The sequence below is a fragment of the Heptranchias perlo genome, chromosome 7 (assembly GCF_035084215.1).
Source record: "Heptranchias perlo isolate sHepPer1 chromosome 7, sHepPer1.hap1, whole genome shotgun sequence".
NCBI classification, from domain to species: Eukaryota; Metazoa; Chordata; class Chondrichthyes; order Hexanchiformes; family Hexanchidae; genus Heptranchias; species Heptranchias perlo.
The window spans coordinates 49770349-49787238 of NC_090331.1; the positions used below are offsets into that span (position 1 = coordinate 49770349).

The following is a 16890-nucleotide window of genomic DNA, read 5'->3' on the forward strand; positions in this document are numbered from 1 at the left end:
TTATCGTGAAAAGAGCATTATTCAAAATTACTCAAATATAAAAATTTGAAAAAATCACAAAGGAAAAACAATCAAATAACGAATACGTACGTCCGGCTCCTTACTATCTGGAACACATATTTGTACGGCTAGACGTCCAAACTGCTCAAATTGGTTTACAAATCCTGTGGATTCAATTAACTTTAAGGTTGCAAAATCGATTTGTTTGACTATTCCAATTGTCTTTTGAAGTTGCAATATTTGTGATACATATGCTAATTCAGTTTCAGATACATATTATTTATTACATTAATTGACTACCATACTTCTAAATCAGCGCACAGAGATCACTGGCTGATTTGGAAATCTACAAAATGGGCAAGTGAGATGCTGGAGGTTTACAATTTTATTTTGATGGTGGGGGGGTATAAGTCGGAGGGTCACTGCATCCTGTGAAGTAACAATAAAGTGCGTAATGCTCAGCCTCTGTCACTAACGCTGAAGTGTTAACTGAGGGGGTTTTAATTTACAACTTCCTCTGCTTTAGTTGAGTAAACTAAACAGTCATAAAGTCCTATAAAGACACAAAGATAAAATTATCCTTGCAAGAGGAAAACTCGTTTATTTAGCTAAAGCATTATACCGAAAAGGACAATAAAATGAATAACAATGTGGTGTAATGGAAACAAGAGAGTAAAAAACGAGATCAAAAGACACTGACAAATTAAGAAACTAACGATATCAAAAGCAATGCGCCTAATACGGCCTACGTATTATATGAAGCTTCCTAGAAAATAAAAACTGAGTAGCAACACTTTTGAAATTGTACATTTGCCTGAAAGTGCAGATTGTTCTAGGGGTTTCTGAGCTGGATCATGTCAGTCGGATGCATGCTTAATCTTACTTGGAACGTTGTAATAGTTCACAAACACAAATTTAATATAAACAGACTGTGCTACTAACATATGTTTAAATGGAAAGAGCATTTCTTAATGTATATTGTTACCTACCGTTGATATAGAAATAAATAGACTTAATAATCTCTATAGATTATTATTTTATAAAGATAGGAATAATCAGCAGTACAAAACTGCTTGCAAACTACACGGCTGACACTGTTCAACTCGAATACAATTCCATCTAAACTACTTTTTTAATTGCATTAATAATAAATGCAATTTTTCCCCATAAAGTGCACTTGAATCTGCTGACCACTCTCCAGTGTGGCCAAAAAGCAAATTATTATCCACGATGTCATTTTTGTTGTTAAACAGAGATGAACAATTTACACACACACCAGTAAATAAAACGGTTATATAGTATTCACCTTAATCCATCTCTCATGACCTTTAGAACTAGAGCTCTTGAAACGTCTAAATGGCATTGCAATTTGCCTATACATCCTTGACACGCGTGGAACTGCATGCTTGACTCTATTGCTGTAAAAAAAATACGTGCATTTAAAGTTAAAAGGGAAAGCAAACTTTAGTTTAAAGAAATGACATTAATCCTTCAACTATTTATCTGGGTGAGTGAAAAGATGACAAGTAGTAAATCTTTACAACTTTAGTTTCCATAGATTTCACTCAGCTACCCTGCAAATAGACTGGCTTCCTAAACCTAACTTCTGAAGATTTTTTTCACAAGGAACAATCAAGAAATAAGCAAATAAAGTTTGTGAAGTGTCTAACCTTAAAAATCCACGTCTCTGCACTCCAGTAATAATTGAATATTGAGTAAAATAATGCTACAGAAGGCAGGCATCGGACGGCTCTTTGAAGTGATCTGTAAGCAATGACTGATATATCTATTGATGATTATATGTGCACCTCATTTGAGTAAATGACAATTTCATTTTGGATCAACACGAGGTATTTTTGTTTAACCCCCACCCATTCAAAATTGCAGAACAAGGAAAGAACCGTTTAATTTGAAACAGAATTAAGTTGTAGTTTAAAGAAATGTACTGTTCAACAATCTCACAGGAATGTCTTTCTATTTTAATTGTTGCGCATTTCTTCGCTGAGGAATCTCTGCGCATACTTTCGATTGTCCAACTCATACAATCAGCACATAATAGACACAAGGAAGTTTTTCTTACCTTGAAAGTTAAAGCCGTGAGCAATAACAGAACTATATAAAAACTATCACTCAGCAGTCAGTAAATACATCGCCAACTTGTTTAAACACAAAATAAAATATAAGCATGTTCCCTCAAGCTAATAAAGCCACTCAAATTAACATATTCTGTAAACAAAATAGTCTGGGAAAGACAATCTTGCAAATTTTGATTATAGAACATGAAAAGATTCGGGTGAAATAGCTACGGGCAATGTAAAAGGCATAAGTATGCTTTGGTAAAATACTATATATATATATTCTTAATAAAAATCTTCTAAAATTTAGTCAACAAAACAGAAAATGCTTATATAATTTTTAAATATATACATTTTACGATTTTCACCCTTTGAGAACAGGTTAATAAAATAACTTTTCGTGCAGTCTGAGTAACTCTTGTTGATATGAAACTCTTTTAAGAGCAAACACAAGAAAAGATCAAGTCAGACCGGCTCAGCAGGGAGCAGTTTAATTTAAGCCAAACGGACTTTATTTTTCACACAGTATAAGGTCGTTTCAGTTTACAGGAGTGTGGAGTTTAAAAAGCATGCTGGAACTTCCCATTGAGCTAGAATAAAGACAAAACACTTTCATTCAACCAAAGCTATTAAATACTCTATGCACAGCAGTTCTGATCTTTCACCAAAGACGCCGTTTAAATCCCCAAGTTAAAGAACTTGTATTATTTAACATCCCTATAAATATATACAACTTCATATTGAAGCATAGCGACCAACTGCGAAATTAACTGAAGCATGTTTATCAGAAAGTATTTACAGCAATACCTTCTATACACTTAAAATATTCTTTATTCAAGGATATTGCACCACCAAAGCAATTAGTTGCATCAATAGCCTGCACAGTCTTGTTTCAGTCCCCCCCCCCCCCCCCTGTTTAGTTGTGCCCTGACATATTCCCGTCTTCCCTTTTCACATTCTCCACGCTAAGTTTTGTCTTTTTGTTTTGGTGAGTTTTAACGTGCTTGGCCAGATGGTCGCTTCTCATAAATCTCTTGCCACATTCTGGGCAGGCAAAGCGTTTCTCCCCAGTGTGAGTCCTCAGATGCCTCTGGAGCTCATCTGATCGAGTGAAACTTTTGCCACAGAACAACCAGTTGCAGACGAAGGGCCTCTCGCCAGTATGCCATCTCAAGTGAGCCTTCAGGTGAGACGTCTTGCCGTAAACCTTCCCGCATCCCGGAATGTGACAAATGTGCTGCTTCTTCTTCCCGGGCTCATCCCCATTGCTCGATGATTGGCAATTGGGGCAGCGGCATCTTCTGCACCTCCTGGCAGTAGCCAGAGGAGATTTGGTATGAAGAAGAGCCGCTATCTGAGTTTGATACTGGGCGAAGTCTGAATGTCCCAGAACCAAGGAACGTTGGAGAGGGAAACGATGAGGAGCAATGGATGAGGGGTGGCTGATACTGCTGCTCTGCTGGATGCTCCACCACGGGATGTCTTCTACTTGGTTGGGAGACAGCTGCCTGTGTTGATGAGAAAGTAAGGCTGATCCTGTTGGGACAAAGCCTGACATAGCTGAACTGATAGGAGTCGGTGTAGCATAAGTGACCGCGGGGACATAGGTTGGTTGGCAGCTTGAAGCTAAGGTCTGCATAGATGAAGGCAACATCTTGACGGGGGACAGCTCGAATGGGTAAGACGGCTCCGCCGGCGGAGTTAGAGGAAGTTCATGAGATCCATAGGACGCCTGAATATGAGGCGGTAGCTGATGAACCTTTGGAGGAGTTAGAGTTAGGCTGGAGTGGGATGGGATCCCCCCTAGATTATTCGGGATCTCGTTACTCCAGGGGTGAAAGATGCGGGACGGGGAACTCAGGGTTGGATCGTATGGGATCTGAAAAAAATCGGTATGAGTTGAGCCAGTCTGTCCGATCCGATTGCATGTAGCGGCTAACAGAGCCAGTGGAGACTGCTTGGCGGACTCCGGGGAAGAATTTGGCGTACGATCCTAACAAGAAAAAAAAGTTCTGATCAATTGAAAGTTGTAGCAAGAGGTTCAAACTTTGTTCAAGTACTGATGTAAGTTTATTTGATAAGTGCTTCGTATACGATTCAAAACATGAGCTATCTGTGCTATTGCGACAGAACTTCTTAAAATGTTTAAAAGTACTAACCTGGAGAAATGCTTGCAGAGAATCACTGCGTAGAACAGCCACAGCAGCCATTCCCCGTATAAATTGTTGAAAAGAGACACGATTCGATGTTTCAAGCAGTACTAAAGGGAAATCAGCCGCATGGAGAGCTTTCTTTCCTCCTGCTATTCTGAGATATCCTTGGAATATCTGTGGTCGAGGGATCACTTCTTAGAATTTGATAAGACTTTGGTAGACCGCCAGCCAGTCAGGATAAAGATTTATGGCTTTGAAGTTTGCCGCTGCCCAATCATCAAAGAATAGCGGGTCTTTCAGAAGGGAAACCAAATCCTTTGAATACACAAAGCTCCTATGGCGTGTTTGTTGGTATGTATAAAAGAACTGATTATTAGGGGGGATGGTAAAGGAGGAGATAAAGGCGGGACAATTAATGAAGTAATCACTATGTGGGAAATGTATATACACAAATAATTGGATTTACGTGATCAAAGCACTGCTGCCGCCAGGAGACCCTTGCATTGGATGCTTAAGTCATATGATCTCTTTTTTGTAATTAAGGATTTGTTGCACAGCCCTAAGTGACAATGTGTCTTTGTTATCTCTAGGAAATCTGTTCCAACATTACTGCGTTGATGACTTTTAGCAAATAAAGGCGATTGAAGATGAATCAGCCGACTCGGCATCAAGAACAGCATCGTTCTGCTTGGATTTTAAACGATAGAAAGAGTTGCTGACTTCAAAAAAGTTTATGAAATTGTTTGCCGAGATGGGCAACTTTAAAGGCGTGATGTCTTTATTAAAGAGACATTTCCATTTTCAGTACAATATCACTTTTATATGCGTTGGGAGGGGAGCATGTACCCGCGCATGCATTCGCGCCCCCACCCCACCCCACCCACTTATAAAGATGTCATTGTACTGGAAATATGTAACAATGTGAATAGAAGCTCGCCGTTTAACCATTCGTTCTTTCACTTTAAGATACATATTTCAGTTCCCACCACACACATTCAATGATACAAAAATAAGTCCAACTTATTTGCTTAAAGTTCAATTAGAGGGATGATTTATGAATCAATATTCCTGTGCTAGATTTAAACCATTGTAGAGATGTGTCGTTTAGTAGTTTAACTAAGGGAAAGCAGTAACTGTTTCAATACCACTGAAACGGGTAAATCAAAAACAGTTTAAGAAATGGCAACTATATAAATGTAATACTCTTTAAAGCTTTCTCTGTCCATACTCCCTGAAATAGTGACTTTTTTCGAACGTCAAAAACGTGAAGTTTGAGTCCCCGAGAGGAGAGATCAGAGGCTGAGTGTGAAGGCTGTTGATAGCTCTGTTAAGTCCCTTAAAGTGGTGGCAATGTGAGAGGCTGCGGAGGCGGAGCAGCTCGGTTCAAGGAAAGTGGAAACAATTTCTCTCTTCCCCGCCTGATCTCCGCCTTAAGTAGCTTTTCAAACCCTCCATCCCAGCACTTGCAGCGGAATCAGTTACTAGTTGATCCCTTTACAAAAGCTAAAGATAGTCTACATCTACAGAAATTGCTAAGTAAACATAATTGTGCTAATTATCAACACCTTGGGACAAAACAAAAAGGAGTTATGTATTATCCCATAACCCATACACATCCTTTAATATGTATATAGTATATCGATTACAATCAACTTTGTTCAGTGGAAATAAGATGGACGCGTCCATTTAAATAGACTGTCTCACTTTTCAATCTTATGTATTAGCTTTACAAACGTAAACCCAATAAACCAAAAACCAAATTTTATTTTTTTAAGGGTCTGTCAGAAAATTACGTTGGCTGCAAGTAAGTAGTCCGCAGGTTTATCTGAAAAAAGATACCCAATTTAAATATACAGTATTGTTGTCATAGGTCATAGTGTCAGACCTGGGATACACACACATATCTGAATATCAACGTATAAACTGATAACTAACGCTTTGGAAACAAGCTTTGATTCACTCATTAGGTTAACTTAAAAAGTGTTTATTTTTTAAACTATTGAGCTCTTCCTTCAGGTAACATGATCCTGACAGCAGTCGTTAACTTCAATTGTGTGCACATTGCAAACGAAATCTTTCTAAACGATAACACACAGAGATCTTTATCATCCTTTCCTGTAGCAACAATCGGTGTCCTCTCAAAGACTTTTGAGACTTGCATAGCTTTAAATGGAGCGGCTCTTTTGAAGGGATTAGAGCGCCAAGTCCTCTCCCACGGCTTCGGATTCAGTCGTGGTGAGATGGGAGTTTCACGCTGTGCCAGGGTACTGCCAAGTTAATGCATATAACTTGGATTTTGCTCACTTGTCCTTTATTATTTTAAAACGTGCTATACAAAAAGTGGTATAAGGACATAAATGAGAAATGGAGTTCTGAAAAAAAGAACTGGGTGCAAATAAAGGTTAAGGAAAGGTACAATCATCAAAATTACTTTCAAACTTTCATTTCTCTACAGAAAACATCAAAAAGATTGTCCCCTTTCCTTAAAACAATTGGCCTATACAGCTTATATTTTGGAATCATTCTAAAACAAACAAATAAAGCACACTCTTTTACTTTTCCAATTCCATAAAGCCGAATCTCACATAGATGGTTTATTATAATCGTAGCTGTGCAATACAATCAGTTATTCTTAGTTATGGATCAATGAAATTTCATGCTGCAGATTCCCAAAGATTAAAACAATTAAATGGAAGCTTTTAAGGAGGCTTGATTTTTTAAATGATACTAGTTACATTTTATTTCAATGGTTGCGATTTGCTTAGGTAGACTGATACAGTCTTTTGAAGGAAAAAGAGCAAAGATCTGGATGTATAAGGCCAGGCTTTTCTTTGATGTTATGCAGTTAAACGGGTCTTCTATCACACGCTCTGTGCCTCTAGAAATATCTTAATAAGACACATACCTGCTTGCCGATTTGGAAAATTGAACTGAATATTTGATAGCAGAACTAAATCATGAATAGCACAACTAATCTGGAAAATGCGATGCTTTTGACATATAGGTGATATAAAAATTCTAATGAATAGAAAACTAGATGTCATTCCGTACGTCATTTTATTAAACTTGATACTTTCACTGAAACGTTGATAAGTATGAATGGCTTTCACACTATTAATAGGCTGCGAATACATATTCATTTGAAAATTATAATGCTATGATTCGAGTTCAATGCTAAATGTTCTGAGACACCCAACCATGTTTTACATCACATGAACATGCTAATTAAAAGTGAATCACTCACCTGGTGAGTAAACCAAGGCATGTTTTAATTTATTAACATAAACATGACATTAAAAGTCGAAACATTTTAAACTTCGTTGCACAAAGTTTTCATCTCAATCAAAACAAATGTTTCGAAAAAGCAAAGATTCTGTTTCTGATTATCATAGGAATAGGATAGGCAATGCATTTGATCTTAGCAAACATCACTTGGTAGAATTCAATAACAGAGTGGATCCTAAATATAGTTCGGTTTCATGCAACTTAAAGTTACCACAAAAGGAGATGCAAACTTAGATATTTAAAATTATGAAATAGATTACTGTCTCCGGTTTACAAATGGAGTTAATAATAAACTACTTCTATACGAGTGGCACAAAGTGAGTAATGTTTTACCTTGAATTCCAAATCAACTCCTCGAAGTAAGCATAATATTTATAGCAGAAATCACCAGTTTACACACTATTCAATGCAGAAATTGTACATTCACGGTTCAAGCTTATTTAAACATTAAAAGACACAATTCATTCATGTTTCTTGGCTTCAAACGAAAGTGTGTAAGGGGCAACCTGAAAAAAAACAAGAAATAAAATCATCTAGTAGTTCAACTTTAAAGCTAAACACAAGATAGTTTGATTAGAGTTCAAGAAGTTTCTGATTCCAGTATAGTCCGTTTCAATAAAGAATTTAACAAGAATCTTGTAAGAACTGGTCAAGTTACCATTCATTCACTTCTACTATGATTCTATTTTTGTAAATTTGAAATAAAATGCAGACTATTAATGAAGATATAGTAATACAATTGACAGCTAGCAGGAAACCACATAAATTTTCTACAAATTTGAATAATTCGCAATAGCATTTGGTGAATTCAATTAAGGTAAAATAAAAAAAGGCACATAATTCTGAGTATCAATCCTAGATATAGTGGCACAATATTCCTCTTAAGATAAACATAAGCATGGAGCTGTCAGAAATGGTATCAGTCCTATTCCAAATGCACAGTGTTTAATATAGAGCCTGAGCTTTCTCACCAACCCAGCTCCACAATAAAAATGGTTTCTATATGTTAGCAATTAATGATCTGTACAGGTGGAGTACTGTTCTTCCATTCTACTTCAGGACGATTTATTTTGCATGTTCCCATCTGTTGTAATTCAAGTTTTTACAGATGTTATTTTCTCAGTATTTAGTTATGGGAATCGATCCGTATCTGTGTGGGTAAGTTGGGGAAACTCGTGGGTCATTTTAAATAGGAGAAATAACTCACGAAGGTATACGTATAAACTCCAAACATTACACGATCATAACTACTCACTAGCTAAGTAAATCATTACACATTTAGAGTGCATTTATACTTCACCAAATGAACTGGGAGTGAATTGCTCCGGTGTGGTTTTGGGCTTGGAAAATCGACTTACACTGATTGGTTCTTCCAAAGCCCGGTCATATTTCCTGGATTTCAAATCGGTCTGCAGCCTGTTGTTATTATATCATGACCTATGTGGGATGATGCCTCGGTGCTTGGAGTGCACGTGCACAGGTCAGTTTGTAAAACTTACCAATAATGAAAAGCATTTTCTGCATTACCTCTAAGAGGCATATCCAATTGGAAATTTAATTAAAAATCATGGAACAATCTTACCTGCCTTCCTGACAAAGTTCCAAAAATGCACTCGTCCCACTGGGCACTTTTGAATCCGAAATGCAGTAGACCGTTTACACTGCTGTCTGGAATCAGCAGTTCGGATGTGAAATCCAAGCTGCTGCACCCTGACATTACCATCTTTTGCTCCAATCAGCGGTCAGTCCACAGACTGATGGGCATCTGTGACCAGTTTGAGCTGGCCTCGGGGGCCAGAGTGAACCGCAGTAAGAGCGAGGCCATGTTCTTTGGCAGGTGGGAGACCTGATTCTTTGTCCCCTTCACCCTCAGGTCTGACTACCTGAAGGTGCTGGGGTTCCGGTTCAGGGGGCCCCAGGCCTGCACCAAGAATTGGTAGGAGCGGGTCCCCAAGGCCAAACAGAAGCTTGTTATGTTGGAGGGGGGGGGGGGGGGGGCGGCGCTCCCTCAACATGGGCGGAAGGAACCTGGTGATAAAGTGTGAGGTGCTCACAGTGTTGTTCTATGTGGCCCAGGTCTGGCCCATTCCCCACTGCTCCAACACTACAGTTACCCAAGCCATCTTCCACTTCATCTGGAGGTCCAGGATGGACTGCGTCTGCAGGGACAACATACCCTTCCCCTAGACAAAGAGGGGAAGGGCATCCCCAATGCCATCCTGAACCTGATGGCCACCTTTGTGTGGCTGCCTCACGATGTGTGTAGAGCCCCGGTACGCAAACACCAAGTGTTTGTGCTGAGTTTCTACTGTCCACCACACTGAGAAGGTTGAGTCTGGCCACGCTGGCTGAGCAGACGCAGGACGTCCCGTCCAGCTGGACTGTGTCCCACCACTTGTCCCAAGTGGAGAAGATCCTGGAGGAGCCCTTTTGACCACAAGGCCATCAAGACAGTGGTCGGAACGTTCTGGGGGTCCTGCAGGAAAAGGAGAGAGTGAATCTGATCAGGCAGTTCCCTGACCAGACGGTCAATTCCACTTGGCAGAATGTCTCATCACTGGAACTGACCAACAAGCACCAGGATGTAGCTTGGATGGTGATAAGAAGGGCCCTTCCAGTGCGATCTTTCCTGCATGTACGGTATCTCAGTACCACCCCGAACTGCTGTCAAGGCTGCAGCAGGGACAAGACCATCGTCCACCTCCTGGTGGACTGCCCCTTCGTGCAGAAAGTGTGGAGAGATGCATTGGTATCTGTCCTGGTTCATCCCCAACAGCTCAGTAACATAGGAATGCTCTATTGGCTGTTCCCCGGGATGCACACCAAGACAGATATCAACTGCTGCTGGAAGACCATCAACTCGGCGAAGGAGGCACTTTGGTCCACCCGAAACCTACTGGTCTTCCAGCTGAAGGAGCTGTCAACGACTGAGTGTTGCCGACTAGCATAGTCCAAGGTCCAAGAGTATGTGTAGCCTGTGCAAAGGCCCTATGGGAAAGGCCACCATCTAGGGCTATGCCTTCGATTGTACATAAGCTATGTGCTGTGTTTTGAATTGTAATAATGGGATTGTATCGTGTACGATTTGTATTGTATTGTTTTGAACTGCATTGCTTGGAATTGTGATTTTTACATTGAACTGTGTGTATCCTTAAATTTTATGAAATAAAGTATATTTTGAAATTTTTTAAAAAGCGGTCCCTTTAAGGATTGCTGGGTAGGCAACTCAAGACCCAGAAATACTAGTTGGAGCTTGTGCCTACTTACTGGCCTGAAAATGTTAATATATTTGTCATGTAGGGAAGAAATATGGAGGGGGGGGCAGAGGGGTAAGTGCCTTTCCTGTGCTATTCTCAACAATATATTATGTGAAAGCAGTCACAGAGAAAACCAAACCTCAGACTTATGGTTCCTAATCACTCGACTGCATGAGATTGCATGGTCATGAGCGGGTTGCAAAAGGAAAAAAGTAGGACAAAAGGAGAATAAAATAATTGAAAACATACAAAAATATTATGCAGTATTTGTGAGAAACAGGTTTGAATAGTTTTCACAAATTACACCAGAATGTTTGTTTATTGGTGGATATGTTGGTATTTCACTCCCAAAGTTAGCTGTGAACTTTGTTTTAGCTGTGCTTCATTTAGAACATTCATATTGAAACAGCAGAACTGAAAATTCTCTCCAACTATTTGAAACTTGCATATATAACTGTATCACACTTAGTCGGCAGTTTATTTGGGCAACAGCAGATTTGTGCAAATGAGGTTGTAGTGCAACAGTAGTTTAAAAAAATTCTCTCAAATTTTCTCCCTTCTTCTTTTCTCCTGAAAGATTTGGCTCCTTGCCAGTTCCATGGGCAACCACCACCCTCCAGTATCTCACCTAAGTGCCCATTACTCATGTGTGACAGTGAGTATAATCAGGGTATTCGACCAAAGTGAGCCTTAATGCTGACCCCGATCGTGTCCTCACCTGATGCCCACACACAAACACACACTTCCAGCAGATAATCAGGTGTTGGTGCCTTGGGCAATTTTTCCTTCCCCTACACAAGGGCCATTGAATCCAGTTGTAGCCCCCCCCATTGCTTTTCTGGTTGAGATTAGTTAACTGAGCACAGGCCAGGGATTTAATTTGCTATAGTCCACATACTCTGTGCCATTTGAGATTATTTGTTCTCTGAATATGGGTGACACAGACAAGGCCGCATTTATTGCCAATCCCTAGCTGGCCTGAGAAGATGGTGGGAGCCACTTCAGAGGGCATTAAGAGTCAACCACATATTGTTGGACTGAAGTCATGTATAGGTCAGACCAGGTAGGGGTGGCGGGTTCCTTTCCCTAAATGACATTAGTGAACCAATTGGGTTTTATGACAATCTAGAAGCTTTCATAGTTATTTTTCTGCCACAAATCACCAGAATTATTGAGTTAAATTTCACAATTTTCCCTGGTAGAATTTGAACTCATGGCCTCTGGGTTGCCATAACCATTAGATTTTCATACCCATTTACATAATGAATAATGCGACTGCTTTGGGAGCTTTATATACATTATAAAATTAATGTATGGAGGTTGAAACTATGATTGTGTGATCTTGAAGTCAATCTTTCTAGAATTACATAGAATGTACAGCACAGAAACAGGTATTTGGCTCAATGCCAGTGTTTATGCTCCACATGAGCCTCCACCATTCTATTTACTAGATCTCAGCCTATCAACATATCTTTCTATTCCTTGCTCCCTCATGTACTTATCTAGATTCCCCTAAAATGCATCTATGCTATTCACCTCAACCACTCCATGTGATAGTGAGTTCCACATTCTATTTGCAACAGTATGTAATTTGAAATAAATCCTATGGACAACCTCCTTGAGATACACTCTGGATAATCAAAGAGTCCTGAGCAGTTCAGGTAAGTGACTCTTTAAAACTGAAATTGGTTTACATTCTTTTCTCCATGTATAGGTTTCTTAGTGTCCTCAGTGTTACATGCCTTTGAGCTAGTTGCTAGTAGGTGAACAGGAGTGATGTAGGTTGTCTCAACCTTCAATTTTTCCTTCCTTTTCGTGTGATCAAGAGTTTTGACTCTATTCCAGACCTTCTACTCATTACCCACCTGGAATTGGAACATCATAGACGGTAAATCAGAAATGAGAACCCTGCACTCTCCAGCAAAGTACTCAAACACTGGGCAAGCACCACAGGTCACTCTGTTCAAAAGCATTAATCAAAAGTTTGGCTGAAACAAGGTCATAAAATGGTTGGAAGATAGAAGGGAGAAGTTATTGAAGCTCTATCCCAACTCTGCAAATCTTTCAAGCCGCTGGAAACCACAGATCTCACCCTTTTGAAAAGAGCACCAGAACAAAAATATGCCACAAAGCTAACCTGGAACATATTTTACGGTTGCCTAGCAATGTCATAATAAGATGAAGTTTAACCTCATATTTATCATTCTTCTGAGGGTGTTAAGAAAATAATTTTTGCATTTTATGTAATTGTTTACTAACTATTAAGTTCATTTTTTGACACCTGTACCAGGAACAACTGATTTCTGAGAACATTTGTCTCTGCTCTCGCATTACCTTTGACCATTCTTGAACATCTAAAATGTTCAATATTCGTTATTGATACAGTGCACTGAGAGATAAAATTCTTAGGCAAAGTTTGTACATTTGGTTGGATTATTATGAAAATCACAAGAGTGCCTGCATTTACTCTGTATCGTCTATTTACTTGTTGCAGTCTGTGTGCTTGTTTTTCAGCCGTTGCAACATGAACATCCAAAATGTTCCTCAGTGCATGAAAGCCGGGCTTAAAGTTAATTTTTTGACAAAGAAACAAATTACTCCAAACATCATATTTCAAAGTCCTTATTTTCATCTTCTACAAAGAAGCTTCATGGTTTCTTTTCATTGAACATCCTTTCAGAGTTTTTATCCTCCATAGATTTTATCCCATGGTAGTAATAATTTATAGTTAGAAGTCTGTGTTTGTGCTTCTCATTTGTCCTTCTTTTGTTCCTCTATTCTCCAATCTATAAATGCTGCCCTCTGGGAAAAAGTTTTACACTGAAATGACTTCGTCGCAATTCTGACCAGTGCTTAAATTAAGGAGCAAAAAAAGGAAGCATTTATTTCTAAAATAAGCACAAATTTATGCCTGGTGTTCAAGCACCGGCCACTGCAGCGTAAGGCTTAACTTGTGAAGAGGTTTTTAGCAACCTCTTTTGCTTTCTAAAAGTTGTTCTCAGCTAGATGAGGATTTTAACTATAACAAAAAGGATTTTACAGAAATGTGGAGATCACAGACCACCAAATCTACAGCATTTCCTGCATAAAACATTGTTATACATATGAAAATTACTTAGTTCTTGCTTTACAAATCAAGAAGTACTCTGATTTCTTGCCAGAATCATTATTCTGCTGTGACTATAATGTGGCTAGTTCAAAATCAGAAGTGATTGGCTATCAATCACTTCAGACATTTAATGTGACCTTGGATGACCTTGCAGTCCAAAGGGAAAGTAGGAACATTTGGAAATTAATTGTTCGAGGGTGTACTGCATATACAACCAACAGAAGAAGTTTAGGGGATAAAAAGATATTTGAAACCAAGGGTAAGTGAACTTTTATTACAGTATTTGTCGATTTCAATTTTGTCATAAATACTTTTTTCATTTGAAGCTAGTGTTTTTTTTAAGTAATGCTACTTTCATTTCCAAATCTTTTACAGCCAGAACACCTGTTAGGGATCAGCATATGCCACATGTTACAGCTGTTTGTGATTTGATTATACCTATAATCTATGTTCAGCTATGAAATAGTTCCTGTACTATCTAAATTGGAGGAGGAGTCTCTTGTATAATACAAGTCACACATCTGTCTTAGGCTCTAGTTATACTGCCATTTTCAAACTGATGCAAAGCAATTTCGGGCATGCATCAACACAAACATGACACTATAACTTGGGTGTCAGATCCTGATATGAACCTCCAGTGCACTAAAGTCAAATGGTGTGAGCCAGGAGGCCATCCCACAGCAGTTTGAGTTTGAACTGGCTACAGTATAACTCCAGCCTGGTGTGAAGTTGCAACTGCATATTTCCCAGGCAGTCCACTGTAAATTTTTAAAAATTCAATATTGTGAGAGAATGGACACTCCCATCCATTTTTTTCTAACATTACAAATTAGCTGCCTCATAAGCAGAGCTCTGCACATGCGTCAAAGCACGTATACACAGAACTCCTTTGTGGCTGACCTTACTGTGACCTGCAGGGATGTACAGGTAGCGGTACTACTCAGGTCTGCTGGCTGTGCATCACACTTCATAGATACTGGTCTGGGATTATAACTACAGACTTACACTAGCTTTTCACACAGTATCCGAAGCTTCAGGCTACTGTGTACTTGAATCGTAAAAGTAGTGTCTCATAGGAGAACAACATCTGTGAATTTCCACAGTAATCTGCCACAAACTAATACTTCTAGCGGCCACTCAGCAGAGCTTTGATGTCATGCCTCAACAGAAAGCTGCCATTGTTCGCCACTCCAAACATGGAAGAGATCAAAACTTTGGCCTCTCTAATTTTGTAGATATTTTCTGCAATATGATACTGCGAATCTAGCTTTGAGGCTTACACTGTCTGCATGTTTAAGAGTTGGCCTAAGTCATAATGCTTATTGCCCTGAGGCCAGGGAAGGAGGGATAGGTCACTACACCTCAACCAAAGTGCACCGTGTGTGTGGTAGGTCAGTCTCTGAAAGCAGGGTTGTGTGTTGCTCCAAAGACTGTTTGAGTCATAGTTTGGTACATCACATAAAATAAGGAAGATATGAATAATCAGAATCTTTAATGTAATGTAATAAAAATAAGAATGAATGGTTATTTTTGTTTTCCTTTAATAGTTAATTCTGTTTTTAAAGAAATGCAATTGTAGATAATTCTAAAGAACTTAATTTAATTAATGCATTGGCAATATAGTACTTTAATCTAGAAGAGAAATTTCTCAAGATAGTTTTCTTTTGTTTGTACTGGAGTACAGAAGATTAAGCAAACATAACAAATAAAAGACTAGATCACTTTAACCATTATTAAAGTTGCATTTATGCAAACATTTACAAAATTCATTTTTAATGTTAAGTTGTAATGTTTAATGTGTGTTTGATCTATTATTTATTCTTATTTATTTTATCTTAAAACAGTGCCAAATTCAATTAATAGCATCTTCTATTCACAAAGCAGCTGCTAATTCAGTTCTGTACTGAGTGCACAGCTGTTTTGAATTCAGATGTCCTGTATAAACTGTGTAAATTGCTTACTTCACTATAAATATGCTAATTTTACACTGTTGATTTTAAAATTGCTGTAAAACAGAATGATTTAAAATCAAAAATATGAGAGGAACCAGGAATTAAAGCTCCAACTATTTTTTCCCACCCACATAACGCAGTGCCTACGTAGGAATGCAGTTTGATACTATCCGATATACATCCTGCTTTGGGGAAAAGGTGCCATGTAAATGCTTTGGGAAATTGAGTTCAATTTGGATCAAAAAATCTGAATTAAATTTAATTGTCTGAACATACAAGGTATCTGACTAACTCCCTGGACACGGAGTACAGATTGTGCTCAATGTAAACCTGTTTATACTATGGGCTAATTCAGTTATCATTTGATCATATTTATCTTCACCTTCAATGTGATTCCTTGTTGTCCTCAACGATAATTATAAATAAGTGATTGTTCTATTTAACAAGAGGCCTTTCAGTGGAAGACAGCCTTTTCCAGATCTGAAAGATATTGTAGTAGCAAAATATTAACAAAATGCTGGATATGAAAGCAGATCTACTTCTACATGCCTGTAAATTGAATCAAATGTTCAGTCAATTATACTGTTTAAATTCACATAATTCATGCATATACCAAGTCAAAAAACAACCTCTCATGTTTAACGGACTGATACATGTTTCAGTCTGATAAAATCACAAGCACATATTCCTTCTGTTGCTAACCTTTTGCTGCCAAATTGTTTTTATTTTTATTTCACTGAATCTCAGGATTTTGAAAAAGTTATTTTAACAATTTTATTCCTTACAATATAATCAATGATACTTTAAATTACTGTACCTATTTTATGGCAACTAGCTGATAGCTGCAAAAATGCAGACAAAAGATGGTGCCATTTGTTATCCTGTTATCCAGTTTTGTTATCCTATTTAGACAAACTATTTAAAGTGACAGACGGACAATTGTTTAAAATATATATTACAATTTAGGACATAATTTCGGACTTAAAGGGAAGTTAGAGCAGTAAAACGGATGTTGAATTGGATACTTTAGACTGTGATCACTTTGTATTTATTAAACTG

At 38.4% G+C, this 16890-nt stretch overlaps 2 protein-coding genes across 11 annotated transcripts in view; both read right to left on the reverse strand.

Moving 5' to 3' along the window:
- Window positions 1-2991: 2991 nt before the first annotated feature.
- On the reverse strand, window positions 2992-4285 carry sp5a (Sp5 transcription factor a). Its single transcript, XM_067986796.1, has 2 exons — window positions 4235-4285; window positions 2992-4068 (listed from the first exon to the last, which is right to left on the reverse strand). The coding sequence occupies exons 1-2, from the start codon at window positions 4283-4285 to the stop codon at window positions 2992-2994; spliced, it is 1128 nt and encodes a 375-aa protein (XP_067842897.1).
- Window positions 4286-7262: 2977 nt separating this feature from the next.
- myo3b (myosin IIIB) overlaps window positions 7263-16890 on the reverse strand; it is a 494517-nt gene continuing 484889 nt past the window's right edge. For 8 of the 10 annotated variants that reach the window (XM_067987493.1, XM_067987492.1, XM_067987495.1 and 5 more), the window contains one exon: window positions 7263-8019. The gene's annotated coding sequence lies outside the window, so the exon portion shown is untranslated. Of the gene's footprint in view, window positions 8020-16213; window positions 16312-16890 lie in introns of all 10 variants that reach the window. The other 2 variants (XR_010963429.1, XR_010963430.1) reach the window with 1 other exon arrangement.

What these genes read in the sequence shown, in the direction of transcription:
- sp5a (XM_067986796.1), bottom strand. Translation starts at nt 4,285, where the DNA reads ATGGCTGCTGTGGCTGTTCTACGCAGTGATTCTCTGCAAGCATTTCTC. An exon ending in CTCTGCAAGCATTTCTCCAG is followed by an intron (nt 4,069 to 4,234) that starts GTTAGTACTTTT and finishes TTTTCTTGTTAG; the next exon opens with GATCGTACGCCAAATTCTTC.